Here is a 25,006-nt window from a genome sequence, read left to right as displayed (position 1 = left end):
ATAACCTACGCATCACACTAAGTCTGACCTCACCAGCCCATATTTGGGCATGAGCAACTTATGTCTCCATATATGGAGATATGATGACATCACACAGTCCTCGGCCGATGATGTGGCGTGATGTCATACAATACACAAACGAGCCCTACAGTATAAAGGGGCAATTCTTGCCAGGAAAGAAGCATTTCTTCGACTCAGACCTTATCGCCAGGGTTGGCTTATAGCAGCTGTCGGTAGGACCATATATGGATTCTGTTAGTGTGGATCTCCTAACAGGGCATCATCTGGGATACAATCCCTTTTATGCCCATATATGGAGATCCCTAACAGAATCCCTTTTATGCCCATATATGGAGATCCCTAACAGCATCCCTTTTATGCCCATATATGGAGATCACTAACAGCTAACATAATCCCTTTTATGCCCATATATGGAGATCCCTAACAGAATCCCTTTTATGCCCATATATGGAGATCCCTAACAGAATCCCTTTTATGCCCATATATGGAGATCCCTAACAGAATCCCTTTTATGCCCATATATGGAGATCCCTAACAGAATCCCTTTTATGCCCATATATGGAGATCCCTAACAGAATCCCTTGTATGCCCATATATGGAGATCCCTAACAGAATCCCTTTTATGCCCATATATGGAGATCTCTAACAGAATCCCTTTTATGCCCATATATTATGGAGAAATCCCTGCTCTGAGTATCTGACATCAGTGTGATGTCACCTGTTTATGCCCATATATGGAGATCCCTGCTCTGCGTATCTGGTTGCTATGGTAAACAGTTGGTTGCTAGGGTAAAAAAAAACATGGCTGCTATGGTAAACAGTTGGTTGCTAGGGTAAACAGTTGGTTGCTAGGGTAAAACCATGGTTGCTAAGGTGGTTGCTAACGTACACTAACAGACCAGCAACAACAGACTGTTGCCACAGCAACGTACACAAAGGTTTGTGTACACATGTGGTGTGATGTCATACTGATGCGGAGATATGAGCAGGGCAAAGGTGTGACGTGTGACGTGTGACGGACGGACGGACGGACGGACGGACGGACGGACGGCCGGTGGAGGTTTTCATAGTAAACTGCTCCCTGACGGTCGCAATTAAGCAAGCACACCAGACAGTGCAGGTGATTTCAAAGAGTTCATTCTCTGAAGCAAGAGTTACAAGGGCCTAAGAATTTACAGTAATTGTGAAAAATTGGGAACTTAAAGGTGTATTCAGTGATAATGAAAGTGGCCGGGGGTCATCTTGTCCCTTACTGGCCTTACTGCGTGGAAATGTTTAGTTTTTTATAGATTTTTTACGCCATTATAATGTTCTCGTTTTGATCATTAGACCCAATCACTGAATATTGGTAGGCCTACGTCTCCAGCTTCAGGATATGTATGATACTGATTTACTACGAGACTGTGGCATTTTATAAGTTCAGTAGTTTACAATCTAGGCATTTAGCAGACGTTCTTAATTCAGAGCGACTGTGGTTCTCAAAACTTTTATTTTGACCATCATAACTAAACATCATAACATAACTACGGCCATACTCTACCCTGATTGGTCGAGGACTGGCTGGCCACCTCTGAAAACCGAATCTAGCTATGCTCGCAACACAGGCCATGGTGGAAGTAGTCCATATATGGTCAGCACACATTCTAGTGAGGAGAATGAATGGAAAATGTACCAATTATATTTTTATTTGAATGAAATACAATCACTGAATATACCTTTAAGTAAAAGTACATTGTGTGTGTGTGTGTGTGTGTGTGTGTGTGTGTGTGTGTGTGTGTGTGTGTGTGTGTGTGTGTGTGTGTGTGTGCGCGCGCGCGTGCGTGCGTGCGTGCGTGTTCAGTGTCACCTCCCAGGTGTGTCACAACTGCTTCCGTCGTCAGGCCAGCCTCCACTCCTGCGCTGTGTGTCACTTCGCTCACTACTGCGACCGCACCTGCCAGACTGCATGCTGGGACGAACACAAGCATGAGTGTGCTGCCATCAAGAAACGAACCTCCGCCCCCAACGAGAATGTCCGGTAAATTATCATTATTATCATCATTATCATTATTATCATCATTATCATTATGATTAGTGTGGAACACACTGTAGTTGTTGTTAGAGCAGTGATGGATGAGTGGTTAGTGTCCACACCTAGGACTCTGGAGGTCCCAGAGGTCGCAGGTACGATTCCCCACTCCAGCTATCACTGCTCCCCTTCCCCCGCATGCCTTGTGCCAAGCGCTGGGTTAAGCTGAAAACTGAATTTCCCTTGTGGGATGACGTAGGTAAATATTTTCTTTTTCATTCTAGTTCTGGGGAAACTTTATTTTCACTAGATAAACTTTATTTTCACTAGATACACTTTATTTTCACTAGATACACTTTATTTTCATTAGATAAACTAACTTTATTTCACTAGATAAACTTTTCCACTGCCATTGGAAATTGATGGAAATTGATGGAAACCAGATGCAATTGGACATTGAAGGAAAAACATTTGAGGAGTGGTGCATAGCTTGAGTATTGGTTGAGCTTCACATGACAGTTAACTTAATGCAGAATATTGTCACCATTCCAGCTTGGTGGCTCGGGTGTTGTGGCGTATCCAGAAGTAGACATTATTAATATTATTATATATGATCATTCCAGCTTGGTGGCTCGGGTGTTGTGGCGGATCCAGAAGTAGACATTATTAATATTATTATATATGATCATTCCAGCTTGGTGGCTCGGGTGTTGTGGCGTATCCAGAAGTAGACATTATTAATATTATATGATCATTCCAGCTTGGTGGCTCGGGTGTTGTGGCGGATCCAGAAGCAGACAGGCATCATCACGGACAGCCAGCTGGTGTCTGTTGACGCTCTGAAGGACCATCAGGCAGACATGAGCCAGCCTGACGTCACTGAGCTGCAGAAAAACATCAAACGCTTCCTGGAATACTGGCCTGGGAAAGCTCAGCCTGAAGAGCTCGTCTCCCGCCTGTTTGCCATCGTACGTATCCTTATATCCTAACATCATATGTAGAGTAGTGTAGTAGTAGTATCCTTATATCCTAACATCGTATGTATAGTAGTAGTATCATACTATCCTATGTATCCTAACATCCTAACATCGTATAGTAACATAGCAATAGTAACGTAGCAGTAGTATCCTAACATATGCAGGCCTTGAATGTCATCATTTTAGGGTCAGGGTAAATGGTAAATGGTGCATTTATATAGCGCTTTTATCCAAAGCGCTTTACAGAGGTTGTGCATTACATTCACCCATTCACACACACATTCATACACCGGTGGCGGACCATGCAAGGCACCAACCAGCTCACCAGGAGCAATGTGGGGTTCAGAGTCTTGCTCAAGGACCCTTCGACATTAACTCAGGGGGAGCCCGGATTCGAACTGGGAACCCTTCGGGAACCCTTCGTGCTCTAATAACGGTTTCTCTACCCCTGAGCTATGCCGCCCCGTTCTGGGACTCATTCAGACATGATCAATAATACTGTTCTGGGACAATGGCGGCAAATGTGTTAACAAGGCGCGTACGTTACCAGTCTACTAAAGAGCTGGGCTCGATAGCGCCATACAGCAGTACTAGCCTATGGTAAGGTGGGTACGTTACCAGTCTACTAAAGAGCTGGGCTCGCATACAGCAGTACTAGTCTAGGGTCCCTTCACTTTTCGGGGTTTGATCCGGTCGGGAGCGGAAACCAATTCATGTCATGCTGTAGTCCTAGACGGACTATACTTTGGCCGGAACTATCAAACCGGATTCAGTTTTAACACAAGATATTCCCCTGCACTCAAGGACATACTTTTAGGGCCTACCTAATAAACACCTTGATTTGGCGTAGTTTTGCTTATGGAAAGTTTGTTTGGTAAATGCACCAAGAAAGCCTGGTGGCGCGAGGTTACAGCAGCACTGACTCCTCTGTGAGGGTCCATGTCTCATACAGCAGTACTGACTCCACTTTGAGGGTCCATGTCTCATACAGCAGTACTGACTCCTCTGTGAGGGTCCATGTCTCATACAGCAGTACTGACTCCTCTGTGAGGGTCCATGTCTCATACAGCAGTACTGACTCCTCTGTGAGGGTCCATGTCTCATACAGCAGTACTGACTCCACTGTGAGGGTCCATGTCTCATACAGCAGTACTGACTCCTCTGTGAGGGTCCATACAGCAGTACTGACTCCTCTGTGAGGGACCATGTCTCATACAGCAGTACTGACTCCACTGTGAGGGTCCATGTCTCATACAGCAGTACTGACTCCACTGTGAGGGTCCATGTCTCATACAGCAGTACTGACTCCTCTGTGAGGGTCCATGTCTCATACAGCAGTACTGACTCCACTGTGAGGGTCCATGTCTCATACAGCAGTACTGACTCCACTGTGAGGGTCCATGTCTCATACAGCAGTACTGACTCCTCTGTGAGGGTCCATGTCTCATACAGCAGTACTGACTCCACTGTGAGGGTCCATGTCTCATACAGCAGTACTGACTCCTCTGTGAGGGTCCATGTCTCATACAGCAGTACTGACTCCTCTGTGAGGGTCCATGTCTCATACAGCAGTACTGACCCCTCTGTGAGGGTCCATGTCTCATACAGCAGTACTGACTCCTCTGTGAGGGTCCATGTCTCATACAGCAGTACTGACTCCTCTGTGAGGGTCCATGTCTCATACAGCAGTACTGACTCCACTGTGAGGGTCCATGTCTCATACAGCAGTACTGACTCCTCTGTGAGGGTCCATGTCTCATACAGCAGTACTGACTCTCGAGGTCTTCTCCCATAGCAGATTTCCACAATCTCTTCATCCCATCCAAGGCAATCCTTTTAAATGATTAAATGTCTGTCTGTCCATAGATTAAAGTCAATGGGTTCATTCTCACTGACCAGAGAGTCTGTCTGTCTGTCCATAGATTAAAGTCAATGGGTTCATTCTCAGTGATCAGAGGGGATTGCAGAATGTTGGACTGGGTTTGTTTCCTAACCTTGGGCTGGTCAACCATGACTGCTGGCCCAACTGTACCGTCATCCTCAACCATGGAAAGTAAGTGTCTGTCTCTCTCTCTCTCTCTCTCTCTCTCTCTCTCTCTCTCTCTCTGTCTCTGTCTCTCTCTCTCTCTCTCTCTCTCTCTCTCTCTCTCTCTCTCTCTCTCTCTCAGTATTTACAGATCTTTTGTTTTTTCCTTTGTGTTCTTGCAGCCAATCAGCAGTGAACTCTGCTCTGCACTCCAACAGAAGGTAGGTTTAACTTTCACCTAACTTATCTTAACTCTAACGGGAGCTAGGTTTAACTTTCACTTAACTTATCTTAACTCTAACAGGAGCTGGGTTTAACTTGACTTACCTTAACTCTAACAGGAGCTAGGTTTAACTTAACTTACCTTAACGCTAACAGGAGCTAGGTTTAACTTAACTTACCTTAACTCTAACAGGAGCTAGGTTTAACTTAACTTACCTTAACTCTAACAGGAGCTGGGTTTAACTTAACTTATCGTACGCATGCTCCACATTTTAGCGCGGTAAACGTGATAAAACAATAGAACGAAGCAAATGAAAACATTTTAACACTCACTTTTTCTTTTCTCTAATTACAATCTAAAATATGAACCCTTGTTGTAAAAAAACAAAGTTGTCCTTTAACATTAATATTAATATTAACAGGGTGGAGCTCCGGGCTCTAGAGAGGGTTCAGAGCAGTAATAATAATATAATAATGATAATAACCTTAACCCTCACCCTAGGGTGGAGATAATAACCCTAACCCTAGGGTGGAGATAATAACCCTAACCCTAGGGTGGAGATAATAACCCTAACCTTAGGGTGGAGATAATAACCCTAACCTTAGGGTGGAGATAATAACCCTAACCTTAGGGTGGAGATAATAACCCTAACCCTAACCCTAGGGTGGAACTCCGGGCTCTGGAGCCGATCCCAGAGGGTTCGGAGCTGACCGTGAGCTACGTGGATTTCCTCCATCTGTCCTCCGACCGCCAGGTGGCGCTACAGCAGCGCTACCACTTCACCTGCAGCTGTCAGACCTGTCAGCACCATACCAAGGATGACCTGATGGGGGCAGCACTGGACACGGTACATAATGTTCAATGTTTCTCAGCCACGGGGAGCAACTTAATATTAAAACCGTAATAAACCGTAAATCATCTGTACTCAAATTAGCCCACCGGAATTTTCCATACTAGGTAAATAAAAATGAAATTAAAAATAAATAAAGATAAAAAAAAAAAAAAAAAAAAACGATCGGCAGCCCTTCTCTGTCTCACCTCCGGTCTAACCAACGCTCGGGCTGCAAGACGACTTGGCCAAAATCCCCACTCTATGCCAATGGAGATCCAGATATTTATGGTGAGCATACGACCCGGGGATCAAAAACAAAAACAAAAAAGAAAACAACGGCGCCGGAGGGGGAGCGGGCTGAAGTTTATAAACATAATATTATGTTTCAGATCAGAATACAATATTAGAAATGTCCGGCTAATCCACAGACAAGCCATTCTGGGCAGGCTGGGAAAGTGTTTTAAACCACCGAATGTCTGTCTGTCGGTCAGATAGGGTTAGGGTTAGGGTTAGGGATACCCGAATTTCCCTCGCGGGAGGAGTAGGTAACTAGGGGAGGGGAGGGGAGGGGAGGGGAGAGGGGAGGGGAGGGGAGAGGAGAGGAGAGGAGAGGAGAGGAGGGTAGATGAAGGGGGAGTTTCAAATTTGTACATTTCTTTCGCAAAGTAAAGCATTGCTTCACACAAGGCCATTACACAAAACTAGTAAAAACAGCTGATCTACAAGCACACAACGCCTCGCGGTGCGAGGCGTTGTGTGCTTGTAGATCGGCTGTTTTCACTAGTTTAAATCATTTTGAAAATGATGAATACAAAAGAAACGGTTTTGGACATACAAGGGGTGGGGGGGGTTGTCGCGGCTCTCGCGGGGGGTATGCACGCGTTTACACGGTCGTGCACCGTTCGGTGCTGTCCGTGCGCGTGCATGTGGGGAAATATTTCCGGTCACACGGCGTCCGGTCGCGTCCGGCCCCCAAAGCACTACTGTTCCCCCCGACAACGACGATATTATAAACAACTAGTTTGACAAACATAACTAATAGGGGTGTAACGATACATTTAATAGAACGGGTAAGAAACGGTATTATAATGAACAACTAGTAAATATAAGTAATAGGGGTGTAAGGATACATTTAATAGAATGGGTAAGAAACGGTATTATAATAAACAACTAGTAAATATAACTAATAGGTGTAACGATACATTTAACAGAACGGGTAAGAAACAGTATTATAATAAACAACTAGTAAATATAACTAATAGGTGTAAGGATACATTTAATAGAATGGGTAAGAAACGGTATTATAATAAACAACTAGTAAATATAACTAATAGGGGTGTAAGGATACATTTAATAGAATGGGTAAGAAACGGTATTATAATAAACAACTAGTAAATATAACTAATAGGTGTAACGATACATTTAACAGAACGGGTAAGAAACGGTATTATAATGAACAACTAGTAAATATAACTAATAGGGGTGTAACGATACATTTAATAGAATGGGTAAGAAACAGTATTATAATGAACAACTAGTAAATATAACTAATAGGGGTGTAAGGATACATTTAATAGAATGGGTAAGAAACGGTATTATAATAAACAACTAGTAAATATAACTAATAGGTGTAACGATACATTTAACAGAACGGGTAAGAAACGGTATTATAATAAACAACTAGTAAACATAACTAATAGGGGTGTAAGGATACATTTAATAGAATGGGTAAGAAACAGTATTATAATAAACAACTAGTAAATATAACTAATAGGGGTGTAAGGATACATTTAATAGAATGGGTAAGAAACAGTATTATAATAAACAACTAGTAAATATAACTAATAGGGGTGTAAGGATACATTTAATAGAATGGGTAAGAAACAGTATTATAATAAACAACTAGTAAATATAACTAATAGGTGTAACGATACATTTAACAGAACGGGTAAGAAACGGTATTATAATAAACAACTAGTAAACATAACTAATAGGGGTGTAAGGATACATTTAATAGAATGGGTAAGAAACAGTATATAATAAACAACTAGTAAATATAACTAATAGGGGTGTAAGGATACATTTAATAGAATGGGTAAGAAACAGTATTATAATAAACAACTAGTAAATATAACTAATAGGGGTGTAAGGATACATTTAATAGAATGGGTAAGAAACAGTATTATAATGAACAACTAGTAAATATAAGTAATAGGGGTGTAACCATACATTTAACAGTGATACGTTACGCATCACGATACATGGTTGACGATACGACACATGGAGGATATTGGTTCATTCATGACGCTACATTTATTGTTTGTTCCTTTCAGATTCAGTTTTATTATTTATTGTTTGTTCCCTTCATTAATTATAATGAATAATGAATAATGGATTGTTTGTTAGGGTTAGTATTTATTAGTTAATTAATAATAGTTTTTATTTATTGTTGTTTTTTTTCTCTCTTCAGGCGTCAGCAGAGAAGGTCAAAGAGGTCACTGCGTTCAGTAAGGAAAGTCTGGACAAGATGGACGCCTTCCTCGCAGCAGGGAACTTCCAGGAGGTTGTTTTCTTCTTCTTCCTCTTCTTCTTCTTCTTCTTCTTCTTGTTGTTGTCATGGGCTCACATTAGCTACAGTTGTCCCTACATCAGGGGTTTTCAAAGTGGGTGACGGGGCACCCTGGGGTGACGGGAGGCACCCTGGGGTGACGGGGCACCCTGGGGTGACGGTGCACCTTGGGGTGACGGGAGGCACCCTGGGGTGATGGGGCACCCTGGGGTGACGGGAGGCACCCTGGGGTGCCGCAACCGCAATTACTATCTAAAATCTATATGAACCCTTGTTGTAAAAAGAAAACAAAAACAAAGTTGTCATTTAAGATCAGTTCTATCAGCATGCACATATGTGACTAGGTCTGGTACTTTGTTCCTTATGTCTGCATTGGTCATTTTTCTTTTTTGTACAGATTATCCAAGTACAGAATCTAAGCTTTCATATGATGTATCATTTGTTGGAATTGGAGCATATTTGAAGAAGTTATGGACATTTTAAGCTTGTTGCACCATAAACCCCAAAGTGCTTAAAAATCCATTTGAATGCCAGGAACATTTTTGACACCTCTAGGTCGCCAGAAGTGGGTGTGACAATGGGAGGGACAATAGGTACTTACCTACACCCCTAAATCACTCTCCCCAAGTCAAACCACACCCACAGTGGTAGCTGTCAACTTCAAATTTACTTTTATTTACTACAATTATTTAAAACTACTATTTAGTAGTAGACCTGTGCTAATATATTGTGCTATAGTGCTTGCAGCCATGTCAGAAATAGTGGCCAGTGGTCTTTTCTACCTCCTCCCCTCCTTATATGCTCATCCTGTCATTTTCTTCTTTTTGTAGTTTTTATTTTTCACTAAAATAGTGTATTACAAAATTACCTACATTTTATAATTAAGTAAAAGTATCAATACTGCAATGTAGAATCACTCTGTTACAAGTCCAGAATTAAAAATGTACTTGAGTAAAAGTACAAAAGTATTGGTATCCAAATGTACTTAAAGTACCAAAAGTAAAAGTACAAAATGTTTAAAAATAGCAGATCTACAAGCTCACAACGCGTCGCACCGCAATGCGTTGTGAGCTTGTAGATCTGCTATTTTCAAACATTTTGTACTTTTACTTTTGGTACTTTAAGTACATTTGGATACCAAAGTGGTTTATGTGTGTTTTAAACTTTAGTTATGCTTTGTCGATTTTGATTCTAATAGTCCAAAACATACATTAACCACAAAGGCACAAAGTTCTATGGGGCACCAGTTTTCGTCAGTCCACGTTGCTCTAAGGGAATGCACGTGCGCAACACCGTAACTCGTGACCTATCGAAATTGGTCGCCGGCTAACTGCGTGAAGCCAACGCTACAGGGTATCTCGCAGCTCGGCCACTCGTCTGTAGTAAAACATAAAGCCCCCCGTTCTCGAACGCTTCTTGCCTTTTGTGAACATTATCCAAAAAAGTAAAGGTCCTATGCCGGTCTCTCATCTGTTTACTTCATAAGCGTGGAAGAAAATCGAAGCAGCTTGTTGAAATAAAGTTTATATCGCTCATTTTGTCAGCCGGTCCTTTGTTTTTAGACACGCTACCTACCCTGGTCACGTGGTATAGACACAACGAATACTAGTGGGGAAAATAATGCACCGGCTGACAAAATGAGCGATATAAACTCTTTATTTCAACACGCTGATTGGATTTTCTTCCACGCTTGAAAGGTAAACAGTTGAGAGAAGTGTATAGGACCTTTACTTTTTGGACAGAATGTTCACAAAGGGTAAGAAGCGTTCGTGAGCGGCGGGGTTTTATTTTTTACCACAGACGAGAGGCTGAGATGTGAGATACGCTGTCCATTACGAGAATATCTGTGTTTTTTCCCGCAGGACAGAGAAGGCAGCTTTTCTTTTCTTTTTCTTCTTCTTTTGGTTGTAGGCTACTGTGTTAAGCAGAAGCCTACTATGATTTGTAATGTAAACGCTGAGTAAGTGAGTTCAGAGTCTCTCAGCAGTTTATTTATTTAATGCTTAAAGCCACCGAAACAATTAATAAACCGTGAGGAGGAGGAGACGCTTGACGCTGTGTCAGCAATGAGCCCTTACGAGGCAGGAACGGCTGCGCACCCTTTCGGCTATACATAAAAAAAAATACATCCTTCCAGAATACTGTATTCAGCAAACCGTTAACATTAGCGAGATGAAGTTAGTTACAGCGTAGACTGTTTACAACCAGATAGCACGCTGTATGGGCGTGCTGAAATACGAGACAATGCATTCCTTAGACCAATCGCGCTCCCGTGAAATCGCTATGCAAATCTAAAGAGCTCCATTCTCCGCCTCCTAAAACAGCAGTAAAACTCTCCCAAAGCAAGGCAACTCTGCTACACTAATGTTGCCATTTAGCGACATTAACAAAGATATCTTATGGAATGAAAACCCTCTAATATATTCAAACTAAAAAAAACGAAAAACAAAGACAAAACTAAATCACTCTTGTTTTCGCGTTTTCTGACTTTCAAAATTGCCGACATTTGGACGTTTCTACCAGCCTCGGACACATATATGGGCATGTACTGCTCTCTTGAGGAGGCATGTGTACATTTTCTACAGAACATAATATACTGTGTTTGTTTTCTGCAAGCCCACGCAGTTTCTGCAGGAACTGCATTTCTATTATTATTATTATTATCACCACTAGGTGGAGCACCTTGCAGCAGAGGTCCTGTCTAGACAGAAGGAGGTCCTGGCAGATACATATATATTATTATTATTATATTATTATCACCACTAGGTGGAGCAGCTTGCAGCAGAGCTCCTGTCCAATCAGAAGGAGGTCCTGGCAGGAACACATCTTCTCCAGCTGCGTACGTTGGCTCTGGGAGCCGAGGCCTCGGCTGTGATGCACAAGTTCCCCCAGGCAGCCCAGTTCCAGGCTAGGATGCTGCAGGGATTACAGTATGATATCTATATCTATATACATACTACTAACACTAATATCTATATATATATACTACTAACACTAATATCTATATATATACACATACTAACACAAGTTCCCCCAGGCAGCCCAGTTCCAAGCTAGGATGCTGCAGGGATTACAGTATGTTATCTATATCTATATATACATATATACACTACTATATCTATATATACACTACTAACACAAGTTCCCCCAGGCAGCCCAGTTCCAAGCTAGGATGCTGCAAGGATTACAGTATGTTATCTATATATATACATATACACTACTCTTCTAAAATGACAAATCAAACCTTGTCCAAATTGTCTAATATATAGAGGCAGAAATTGCCTGACCCTAACCCTCACAATAGAAAGTACCCTAACCCTCACAATAGAAAGTATTTTCGACTTTCTCTGGTGGGAGTCGACTTGTGTAATGAAGTCGACTGAGTCGACTTGTCGACTTTTTCGTTAATGCCCTAATATCTATATATACACATACACACTAACCCAGGCAGCAGATGCTTCAGTATGTTATCTATAATATGTACATAAATACACTACTAACCCTAACCCAATATGTTATCTATATGTATATATATACATAAATACACTACTAACACTAACCCAATATGTTATCTATATGTATATATATACATAAATACACTACTAACACTAACCCAGTATGTTATCTATATGTATATATATATATATATATATATATATATATACACTACTAACCCTAACCCAGTATGTTATCTATATGTATATATATATACATAAATACACTACTAACACTAACCCAGTATGTTATCTATATGTATATATATATATATACATAAATACACTACTAACACTAACCCAGTATGTTATCTATATGTATATATATATATATATATACATAAATACACTACTAACACTAACCCAGTATGTTATCTATATGTATATATATACATAAATACACTACTAACACTAACCCAGGCAGCAGAGTTCCAGAGCAGGATGCTGCAAGGACTACAGTATTATATATAAGTCCTATATAGTACAATGCAGTATTGTTATATATGTTATCTATCTCTGCTGTGGGGCTGAAACCTTCTAACTCCAAAATGTTCATTTTGGGTAAAATGATCTCAAGTGGAGTTAGGAGGTTTTGACCGAAGGGCTTTTTACTACTTTCCATTGGTTCAATATTATTTTAACCAACACTCAGATGTAAAGGGTGTTCAATAGCCCTGATTAGGCTGATATTTATCTGTGGTTGATAAGCCTCTAAAATAACAAATTAAACATTGGCCAAATTGTCAAAAGGTAGAGGCAGAAGTTGTGAAAATAGCAGATCTTGCGAGGTGTTGTGAGCATGTAGATCTGCTATTTTCACAATAGAACCGTGTCATACAAAATGCAATGCCTCAACTCTTAGTGCTCGTCAGTGTGGAGGGGTCCCCAGTTAAAATATGATTATTTTGGGGGTCCCCAGTTAAAATATGATTATTTTGGGGGTCCCCAGTTAAAATATGATAATTTTGGGGGTCACAGCCTGAAAAGCTTGAGAACCGCTGCTCTAAACAACATGCTAAATATCATTCTCGTACAAATGAACCAGACGGAGCTGTTTAACGCTCTGAGACTCACTGTGACTTTAAGCATCGATGAGCGTCATCATGTGACAGGAAGCTGTACTTCACCTCTCCATGTGTCATGTGACAGGAAGCTGTACCACCCCAACAACGGGAAGCTGGGATTGGCTGCCATGAGAGCGGGCGTGGCCCACTGGCACGCCGGGATGATTGAGGCGGGGCACGGAATGATCTGCAAGGCTTACGCCATCCTGATGGTGTCACATGGACCCAACCATGCTGTCACTAAAGACCTAGAGGTACCCTATACTATACTATATACTATACTATACTATACTATACTATATGATCTGCAAGGCTTACGCTATTCTGATGGTGTCACATGGACCCAACCATGCTGTCACTAAAGACCTGGAGGTACCCTACTTTATACCCTACTGTATACCCCATACCCTAACCCTAAACACTACCCTATACAACCCTATACCATCCTGATGGTGTCACATGGACCCAACCATGCTGTCACCAGAGACGTAGAGATGCCATCTTATAAACTTTACCCTCAACAGATAAAGTTGGTAATAGTAATAAATAATACAGTATGTAATAATAATACTAATAATAACTGTGATGCTTGCAGGGTTAGGGTTGGGTTAGAATCACTACCCTATACTGTACCCTATATACCCTCAATACAGCCATCCTGATGGTGACACATGGACGCAACCATGCTGTTACTAAAGACCTAGAGATACCATCTTATAAACTAATACAGTATGTAAATAATAATAATAAATAATACAGTATGTAAATAATAATAATAAATAATACAGTATGTAAATAATAGTAATAAATAATACAGTATGTAAATAATAATAATAAATAATACAGTATGTAAATAATAATAATAAATAATACAGTATGTGAATAATAGTAATAAATAATACAGTATGTAAATAATAGTAATAAATAATACAGTATACAGTATGTAAATAATAATAATAAATAATACAGTATGTAAATAATAATAATAAATAATACAGTATGTAAATATTAATAATAAATAATACAGTATGTAAATAATAGTAATAAATAATACAGTATGTAAATAATAGTAATAAATAATACAGTATACAGTATGTAAATAATAATAATAAATAATACAGTATGTAAATAATAATAATAAATAATACAGTATGTAAATAATAGTAATAAATAATACAGTATGTAAATAATAATAATAAATAATACAGTATGGGGTAATAATAATAAATAATACAGTATGGGTAATAATAATAATAATAAATATAGCTGCAAGCAGCGATAAAGTGGCCAAGGCATAAATAGCAGGAAAGCAAAAAGGCATCAAGGGAAAGCAAAGTAGAAATCAAAGAAAAACTGGAAGCAGTGTTCTTCCGAACAGGTCTCCGGCAGGTCAGGTGTTTTTTTTTTTGGCCTAGTGGTGACTATAATAGGCCAAAGTCAAAAGGGTACCACGTGTTCTTTGGCCTTTCACGGCAATCGGACGCTGCATGCGGGATTTGAGGCATTTTGTTCCAAAAATGGGTTTTGCAAAAATTGACCCGCTGGTGGCGCTATAACAGGCCAATGTGAGAAGGGTGGCATCTGTTCCTTGGCCTAGTGGGAATGTGCATGCAAAATCTCACACAAATAGCAGGCTGCGTTTGAGACATTTTGTTCAAAAAGGAGCAATCCTGCAAACCTTGGAATTCAATGTTAGCCAATTAGATAGAATATGATATTGGACAAATCCGTCATGATTACATCACTGTAGAGATACTGTGTGCACATTTGTGTGATTATCGGATAAAATCTGAAGGAGTAATATAGAAGAATGCATTTTCGGCCTTCTGGTGGCGCTATAAATGACAGAGACTCTGCCGATTTTACACTAATCGGCATAGTTATTGGTGAAAGCACAAATTGACCTCTACACAACATGTATGCAAAAGACTATATGCAACAGACATAAAATAGTTCCAAAGAACTCCTCAAGGTTTTAACTCAATCTTTATTTTCCAACTTTTTCATTAGTTGTCTTTGTTGAAGAGTTGGTCATCAGGTTGTAAACCTTCAAAACAGAGGGTTAACAACCTAGCCATTTTCAGGCATGTCTTTTAAATCACAATGTTTTCAAATAATTCAAGTAGTAAACGTCTTCAAATAAAGTTTTTAAACATTAAGTATTGTGAAGTCTGAACCCAAACCAGCACACGGAAACAGTTCTCAAGGTGAAAACGCAATAAGCGTTGTTTTATTCAATGGGGCGTTCCCCTAAAACATGAAATAAAGTTCTTCACAAAACCGGGGCTTTTAACACGTCTTCAAATAAAGTTTTTAAACATTAAGTATTGTTAAGTCTGAACCCAAACCAGCACACGGAAACAGTTCTCAAGGTGAAAACGCAATAAGCGTTGTTTTATTCAATGGGGCGTTCCCCTAAAACATGAAATAAAGTTCTTCCCAAAACCGGGGCTTTTAACTCAAAATATGCTTCTTTCCAGAACTTAACAAACAGGGGTTACATTCGAAACATATGTTTCACAGTATGCTGTTGCTTCCATTAACACATGCCATTTCTCTTCCAAGACTCAGATGCAGCTCCTAATTTGCCTACAATGGGAACAGATAGAACCACCATTAGCAATGTGGCAAAATACAGAGCAAATGTGCGACAGAGGAGAACATAGTGGAGTTTTGCTTACTGCTCGATGGAAGAGTCCCTTCGAGAGCCAGCTACACAGTGAAGCAGAGCTCGGTGGTTAAGAGCAAAAACATTTGGATTGCCTGACTCGGAGAAGCTGTGTTGTGGCCAGGTGCTGACAAATCAAACTGATTGCAACAAGCAGCCATCTTAGCTGCTGCATTCTGGGAAATGTAGTTTTTTCTGAAAACCAAGCAAAGCCATCAGTTAGATTCAGTTCACATGCAAAAAACAGGGCCTGGATAAAAAAAATAAGAAAAGTCAACTAATCAGCCGATCTACAAGGTTAAAACAAAATAAAGTCAACAGATCTGCTGATTTGGAGGTTGTGATTTGCCATCCAATTTGCGTGATTTTAGGCCAAAATCTGTAGGAGCAGTGTTGTAAAATGTGTTTTGCAAAAATCTGTCTGATGGTGGCGCTAGAGAGGGGCATGTGTGAAATCAGGGACGGAGGTTGTGATTTGACAATCAATTTGTGTGATTTTAGGCCAAAATCTGTAGGAGCAGTGTTCGCAAATGTTTTGCAAGAATCGGCCTCATGGTGGCGCTGGAGGGCCATGTGAGAAATCAGGCAGCCAAGGAGTGTGTGCAAAGTTTGGCATGGATAGGGGCAATGGTAACGGAGATATGAATAGGGCAAAAGTATGATGTCACACGGACAGAGTGACAGCCGGTGGAGGTTTCGATAGTAACTGCGACCTAACAGTCGCAATAATACTCACATCTCTTTAGTTAAATGCTTACATTGAAGAAAGAGATGAGGCCACACCCCAAACAATAGTGGACACAGGCAATAATCCACAACTGCACACTCCTGACAATATAAAACACATTCTCACTGTAAACGATAGAACCAAAATAACACAGTAAAACGGTAAAAGAGACCATACAAAATACAAGCAAACAGTCTTACCGGTTAACAGAGCAGCACACACTCAACTCAGCAGTGTTTTGTTCAAACTGTTCAGATGGATTCAATCGGCCGACGCCCAACAAGCAACCATCTTAGCTGCTGCATTCTGGGAAATGTAGTTTTTTCTGAAAACCAAACAATTAAGATTCAGTTCACAGGCAAAAAAACTAAAAAAATCAACTAATCAGCCGATCTACAAGCTTAAAACTAAATAAAGTCGACAAATCTGCTTATCTACAAGCAATAATTACATTACCGAAATGAATCTTTTTACATTCCAATCCCAAAACCAGAAACAAACATTTCCGAGCCACATGTTCACTTACCAATTATCTTAGTCACGCAGCCTCAGTGTCAATATCAGAGTTGGTCAGGTGGATCTAAAAGCAATATAGTGTGGGTTAAATATAAATGGAGTAATGCTGTTAGAAATTGGAATAGTCTTGAAATGAAATGTGTACAAACCTGCAGCAGCTCCAATGAGGTTACTGAACAAACTGAAAAAAGACTGGCTTTATACAGGGTGTGGTGATTACGAATGCTCTGCAGCTGTGACTCAGGGACCGTGGTCAAAACATTGCATGCGAAAAATAAGAATATATTCCATTTGAAAAATAAAATAAAATGACTGTAATTCCCGCTGAACCGTGGGTTACAAGTGCACAAGTGCACAGTGCACTAACCTACATTATTGCAAAGTGTGATTTAAATGTGACTTTGAATGTATGTTTTAGAGGCAGAAGAATAACGCGCACGCACGCACGCACGCACGCACGCACGCACGCACGCACGCACGCACGCACACACACACACACACACACACACACACACACACACACACACACACACACACACACACACACACACACACACACACACACACACACACACACACACACACACACACACACACACACACACACCTGTGCCTAACCATTCTGCATTAGAGGTGGGATTTATGGCTATTTGAAGTGAGACAGTACCATCGATCATAAAATGTGTGTGTAAATTAAGCTACCTTGACTTTTGTTATTCATAAAACACCTAAAAAAAACAATGAACAATGAACTCGCTCCTCCACTTGTTCTCTCTCTCTCACTCACTCACTGTACTCAGTCAGTACTCAGTGGAGTAGCAAGGAGATGTTGAATTGGGGGGAGGGGGTCTCCCCCCCAAATGAACGGCTCTCTACTGCGCGAACCGGATCCCAACGTTCACTTCAAAGAGCCGTTCAAAAGATTTGATTCGTTCGCGAACGTCCCAGCTCTATTCTGCATCTAGCCTAAGGACCAGATCATGGGAAAACCCTACTCACGTCAGGGTAGGGGGTCCCCAGTTCAAATATGATTATTTTTGGTTTCAGTGATATTTGGACTTACCCTCTACGGTAGTTCATCATGAAAATGTTACTTTGCATGTATGTTTTAGAGGCAGAAGAATAATTTGCATACAACTTGCAATGTTGATTGAACTATTAAAAAAGCATGTTTCAATGTTTAAAAAATCCGATCTGACAGATCTTTAGATATTGGTCCAAAGTTCATGTAAAAAAAGTTCCGTGCACATGACGCGAAAGTTCCGGAATAAAAGCGGGTTTAAGTGTTTTACGAACTGCTCCAAAAGGCGGAAAATCGAAGGGCGGAGCTTACTTAACAAAGACACAGATGTCTTCAGCTTGAGTCAAGGCACGCGTGTAAGCAAGTTGCATGTCTTCAAACGAAACGAGGCATGACTTATGCCCCTTTAAAGTTTGAGTTTTCAAACGCTTCGTATAGCGCCCCCCTTTGGCCAATTGGAGTAAGATTGCTTTCAGTGATATTTGGACTAATCCTCTACATATTTGCCAAATGCCATGAATGTGTCACTTTGCATGTATGATTTAGAGGCAGAAGAATAATTTGCATATAACTGCAACATTGAGTGAATTATTAAAAAATAATGTTTCGCTTTAAAGAAAATCCGCCTAAGTTTTCAGACCGTATTGGTCCAAAGTTCATGTAAAAAAAGTTTCGCGCACATTACGCGAAAATCCCAGGAGGAGATACATTTTTACTGTTTTTCATATAATTCAAAATTGTGGGAGAAGTAAAGGTCAGAGGTCAAAAGTCAGAGCGTAAAAGTTGTTCGGCATGAGGAGACGCATAAGTGTATACAGGTTCCATTGCTGTACCTGAAACAGGGCATGAGCTACACCAGTTCAAAGTTTGCACTTTCGAAGGCTTCCTACAGCGCCACCCTTTGGCCGATTGTTGCGAGCTTCGCGTTTTAGCCGTTTGGCATGGTCCTCTGCCATACTGCCATGAACGTGTCACTTTGCAGTATGATTTAGAGGCAGAAGAATAATTTGCATGAAACTGCATTATACGGTTAATTATTAAAAAATAATGTTTCGCTTTAAAGAAAATCCGGCTAACTTTTCAGACCGTATTGGTCCAAAGTTCATGTAAAAAAAGTTTCGCGCACGTTACGCGAAAATCCCAGGAGGAGATACATTTTTACTGTTTTTCATAGAATTCAAAATTGTGGGAGAGGTAAAGGTCAGAGGTCAAAAGTCAGAGCGTAAAAGTTGTTCGGCATGAGGAGACGCATAAGTGTATACAGGTTTCATTGCTGTACCTGAAACAGGGCATGAGCTACACCAGTTCAAAGTTTGCACTTTCGAAGGCTTCCTACAGCGCCACCCTTTGGCCGATTGTTGCGAGCTTCGCGTTTTAGCCGTTTGGCAAAGTCCTCTGCCATACTGCAGAGTTTCGTAAAAAGCGACTGCACGGTCTAGCCGCTAGAGCAAAAGTGGCGGAAGAATAATAATAATAAATATAGCTGCAAGCAGCGATAAAGTGGCCAAGGTAGAAAAAGTAGGAAAGCAAAAAAGCATCAAGGGAAAGCAAAGAAGAAATCAAAGAAAAACTAGAAGTAGTGTTCTTCCGAACAGGTCTCCAGCAGGTCAGGTGTTTTTTTTTTGGCCTAGTGGTGACTATAATGGGCCAAAGTCAAAAGGGTACCACGTGTTCTTTGGCCTTTCACGGCAATCGGACGCTGCATGCGGGATTTGAGGCATTTTGTTCCAAAAATGGGTTTTGCAAAAACCCTGACCCGCTGGTGGCGCTATAACAGGCCAATGTGAGAAGGGTGGCATCTGTTCCTTGGCCTAGTGGGAATGTGCGTGCAGAATCTCACACAAATAGCAGGCTGCGTTTGAGACATTTTGTTCAAAAAGGAGCAATCCTGCAAACCTTGGAATTCAATGTTAGCCAATTAGATAGAATATGATATTGGACAAATCCGTCATGATTACATCACTGTAGAGATACTGTGTGCCCATTTGTGTGATTATCGGATAAAATCTGAAGGAGTAATATTGAAGAATGCGTTTTCGGCCTTCTGGTGGCGCTATAAATGACAGAGACTCTGCCGATTTTACACTAATCGGCATAGTTATTGGTAAAAGCACAAATTGACCTCTACACAACATGTATGCAAAATACTATATGCAACAGACATAAAATAGTTCCAAAGAACTCCTCAAGGTTTTAACTCAATATCTTTATTTTCCAACTTTTTCATTAGTTGTCTTTGTTGAAGAGTTGGTCATCAGGTTGTAAACCTTCAAAACAGAGGGTTAACAACCTAGCCATTTTCAGGCATGTCTTTTAAATCACAATGTTTTCAAATAGTAAACGTCTTCAAATAAGTATTGTGAAGTCTGAACCCAAACCAGCACACGGAAACAGTTCTCAAGGTGAAAACGCAATAAGCGTTGTTTTATTCAATGGGGCGTTCCCCTAAAACATGAAATAAAGTTTTAACTCAAAATATGCTTCTTTCCAGAACTTAACAAACAGGGGTTACATTCGAAACATATGTTTCACAGTATGCCGTTGCTTCCATTAACACATGCCATTTCTCTTCCAAGACTCAGATGCAGCTCCTAATTTGCCTACAATGGGAACAGATAGAACCACCATTAGCAATGTGGCAAAATACAGAGCAAATGTGCGACAGAGGAGAACATAGTGGAGTTTTGCTTACTGCTCGATGGAAGAGTCCCTTCGAGAGCCAGCTACACAGTGAAGCGGTGGTTAAGAGCAAAAACATTTGGATTGCCTGACTCGGAGAAGCTGTGTTGCGGCCAGGTGCTGACAAATCAAACTGATTGCAACAAGCAGCCATCTTAGCTGCTGCATTCTGGGAAATGTAGTTTTTCTGAAAACCAAACTAAGCCATCAGTTAGATTCAGTTCACATGCACGCACGCACGCACGCACGCACGCACGCACGCACGCACGTGCACACGCACACGCACACGCACACGCACACGCACACACACACACACACACACACACACACACACACACACACACACACACCTGTGCCTAACCATTCTGCATTAGAGGTGGGATTTATGGCTCTTTGAAGTGAGACAGTACCATCGATCTGGCTCAATAAAAAGAGCCGTTCAAAAGACTGGCTCATTTGGCTCCTTGTATATTTATATATTTTTAAGAAGAATTTGTTTAAACATGAATCCACAAGGTGGCACCACATTCCTCTGCTGACAGTTGAGATCACAATTTAGTATTTACCCTTTTCATAAAATGTGTGTGTAAATTAAGCTACCTTGACTTTTGTTATTCATAAAACACCCAAAAAAAAACAAGCAGGCAACAATGAACTCGCTCCTTCACTTGTTCTCTCTCTCTCACTCACTCACTGTACTCAGTCAGTACTCAGTGGAGTAGCAAGGAGATGTTGAATTGGGGGGAGGGGGTCTCCCCCCCAAATGAACGGCTCTCTACTGCGCGAACCGGATCCCAACGTTCACTTCAAAGAGCCGTTCAAAAGATTCGGTTCGTTCGCGAACGTCCCAGCTCTATTCTGCATCTAGCCTAAGGCCCAGATCATGGGAAAACCCTACTCACGTCAGGGTGGGGGGTCCCCAGTTCAAATATGATTCTTTTTGGTTTCAGTGATATTTGGACTTACCCTCTACGGTAGTTCATCATGAAAATTTTACTTTGCATGTATGTTTTAGAGGCAGAAGAATAATTTGCATAAAACTTGCAATGTTGATTGAATTATTAAAAAAGCATGTTTCAATTTAAAAAAAAAAACGATCTGACAGATCTTTAGATATTGGTCCAAAGTTCATGTAAAAAAAAGTTCCGTGCACGTGACGCGAAAGTTCCGGAATAAAAGCGGGTTTAAGTGTTTTACAAACTGCTCAAAATGGCGGAAAATCTAAGGGCGGAGCTTACTTAACAAAGACACAGATGTCTTCCGCTTGAGTCAAGGCACGCGTGTAAGCAAGTTGCATGTCTTCAAACGAAACGAGGCATGACTTATGCCCCTTTAAAGTTTGAGTTTTCAAACGCTTCGTATAGCGCCCCCCTTTGGCCAATTGGAGTAAGATTGCTTTCAGTGATATTTGGACTAACCCTCTACATATTTGCCAAATGCCATGAACGTGTCACTTTGCATGTATGATTTAGAGGCAGAAGAATAATTTGCATAAAACTGCAACATTGAGTGAATTATTAAAAAATAATGTTTCGCTTTAAAGAAAATCCGCCTAACTTTTCAGACCGTATTGGTCCAAAGTTCATGTAAAAAAAGTTTCGCGCACATTACGCGAAAATCCCAGGAGGAGATACATTTTTACTGTTTTTCATATAATTCAAAATTGTGGGAGAAGTAAAGGTCAGAGGTCAAAAGTCAGAGCGTAAAAGTTGTTCGGCATGAGGAGACGCATAAGTGTATACAGGTTTCATTGCTGTACCTGAAACAGGGCATGAGCTACACCAGTTCAAAGTTGGCATTTTTCAAAGGCTTCCTACAGCGCCACCCTTTGGCCGATTGTTGCGAGCTTCGCGTTTTAGCCGTTTGGCATAGTCCTCTGCCATACTGCCGAGTTTCGTAAAAAGCGACTGCACGGTCTAGCCGCTAGAGCAAAAGTGGCGGAAGAATAATAATAATAATAATAGTGCTGAAGTCCAATATCAATGAGTGGCCATTTGCCACTTCGTGGCCTTGGCCACTAATAATAGTGCTGAAGTCCAATAACAATGAGTGGCCAAGGCTTTTGCCACTTCGTGGCCTTGGCCACTAATAATAACTGATGCTTGCAGGTGATTCGCAGACAGACCGAGCAGGAACTGAGGATCTTCAATGCCGCCAAGAAACAGCCAATGAGCACGAGGCACTGATGACACGCCTCCGAAAACCAGCCAATCAACACGAGGCACTGATGGCATTAGATCTAACATAACCTTGTTGCCGGGCAGAAGAAACCTTGCAGCTCTTTTATTTCTTCATAAACGAACACCCACTTTGTCCTGCAAAATAGCCGATCTACAAGCTCTCAGCACGTTGCAATGCAGCGCATGGAGAGATTGTAGATCAGCTATTTTGCTACTTTTGGAAAATCCTTTGAAGTGCAAGTGGTTAGGAATGTTTGTGGATCTTATCAATATATTAACCCATTCACTGCCACCATTAAAACATCTACTTAACAAGAATTAAATAATAAGCACATTGGGCTCATTGGAACACATCCAGTTTTACATTTACTGAAACGTTGGACATCTTTGTGTCTTTTAAAACCTACTATATGCTCTATGTACAGTATCTGCACTAACTTACTGTAACATACTGTAACAGTCTATTTATCAGAATGCTCTATGAGGTGGAGCGCCACCTAGCATCGTTATAATGCTCTATGAGGTGGAGCGCCACCTACCATCGTTATAATGCTCTATGAGTTGGAGCGCCACCTAGCATCGTTACAATGCTCTATGAGGTGGAGCACCACCTACCATCGTTATAATGCTCTATGAGGTGGAGCACCACCTACCATCGTTACAATGCTCTATGAGGTGGAGCACCACCTACCATCGTTATAATGCTCTATGAGGTGGAGCGCCACCTAGCATCGTTACAATGCTCTATGAGGTGGAGCACCACCTAGCATCGTTATAATGCTCTATGAGGTGGAGCACCACCTACCATCGTTACAATGCTCTATGAGGTGGAGCACCACCTACCATCGTTATAATGCTCTATGAGGTGGAGCGCCACCTAGCATCGTTACAATGCTCTATGAGGTGGAGCACCACCTAGCATCGTTATAATGCTCTATGAGGTGGAGCACCACCATCGTTACAATGCTCTATGAGGTGGAGCACCACCTACCATCGTTACAATGCTCTATGAGGTGGAGCGCCACCTAGCATCGTTATAATGCTCTATGAGGTGGAGCACCACCTACCATCGTTACAATGCTCTATGAGGTGGAGCACCACCTACCATCGTTACAATGCTCTATGAGGTGGAGCGCCACCTAGCATCGTTATAATGCTCTATGAGGTGGAGCACCACCTACCATTGTTACAATGCTCTATGAGGTGGAGCGCCACCTACCATCGTTACAATGCTCTATGAGGTGGAGCGCCACCTACCATCGTTACAATGCTCTATGAGGTGGAGCACCACCTACCATCGTTATAATGCTCTATGAGGTGGAGCGCCACCTAGCATCGTTATAATGCTCTATGAGGTGGAGCACCACCTACCATCGTTACAATGCTCTATGAGGTGGAGCGCCACCTACCATCGTTATAATGCTCTATGAGGTGGAGCACCACCTACCATCGTTACAATGCTCTATGAGGTGGAGCACCACCTAGCATCGTTATAATGCTCTATGAGGTGGAGCACCACCTACCATCGTTACAATGCTCTATGAGGTGGAGCACCACCTACCATCGTTACAATGCTCTATGAGGTGGAGCGCCACCTACCATCGTTACAATGCTCTATGAGGTGGAGCGCCACCTACCATAAGCTCCCAGTACTGTATGTAAGCTAACCACAGTAAAATAAATACTTAACTGTGTATGTTGTGTTGCTGTCGTTTTTGACTTGGTTAAATGAATAAACATCTGGTTAAATGAATAAACATCTGGTTAAATGGATAAAGACATCTGGTTAAATGGATAAACATCTGGTTAAATGAATAAACATCTGGTTAAATGGATAAACATCTGGTTAAATGGATAAACATCTGGTTAAATGGATAAACATCTGTTAAATGGATAAACAACTGGTTAAATGGATAAACATCTGGTTAAATGGATAAACATCTGGTTAAATGGATAAACATCTGTTAAATGGATAAACATCTGGTTAAATGGATAAACATC

At 41.1% G+C, this 25,006-nt stretch overlaps 1 protein-coding gene across 1 annotated transcript in view; it reads left to right on the top strand.

Moving 5' to 3' along the window:
- LOC308299923 (histone-lysine N-methyltransferase Smyd1-like) overlaps positions 1-25,006 on the top strand; it is a gene marked incomplete at both ends in the record, with an annotated part of 30,348 nt that overhangs the window by 4,299 nt on the left and 1,043 nt on the right. The window contains 8 exons of the mRNA XM_080743701.1: positions 1,862-2,038; positions 2,790-2,997; positions 4,929-5,059; positions 5,215-5,253; positions 5,919-6,102; positions 8,558-8,650; positions 11,423-11,586; positions 13,300-13,468. Of these exons, the coding sequence (XP_080599827.1) occupies positions 1,862-2,038; positions 2,790-2,997; positions 4,929-5,059; positions 5,215-5,253; positions 5,919-6,102; positions 8,558-8,650; positions 11,423-11,586; positions 13,300-13,468 (1,165 nt within the window). The remainder of the gene's footprint in view (positions 1-1,861; positions 2,039-2,789; positions 2,998-4,928; positions 5,060-5,214; positions 5,254-5,918; positions 6,103-8,557; positions 8,651-11,422; positions 11,587-13,299; positions 13,469-25,006) is intronic.

This window comes from Nannobrachium achirus (assembly GCF_963921795.1).
Source record: "Nannobrachium achirus genome assembly, chromosome: 15".
NCBI classification, from domain to species: Eukaryota; Metazoa; Chordata; class Actinopteri; order Myctophiformes; family Myctophidae; genus Nannobrachium; species Nannobrachium achirus.
This window is presented reverse-complemented; position numbering and strand designations above follow the sequence as displayed.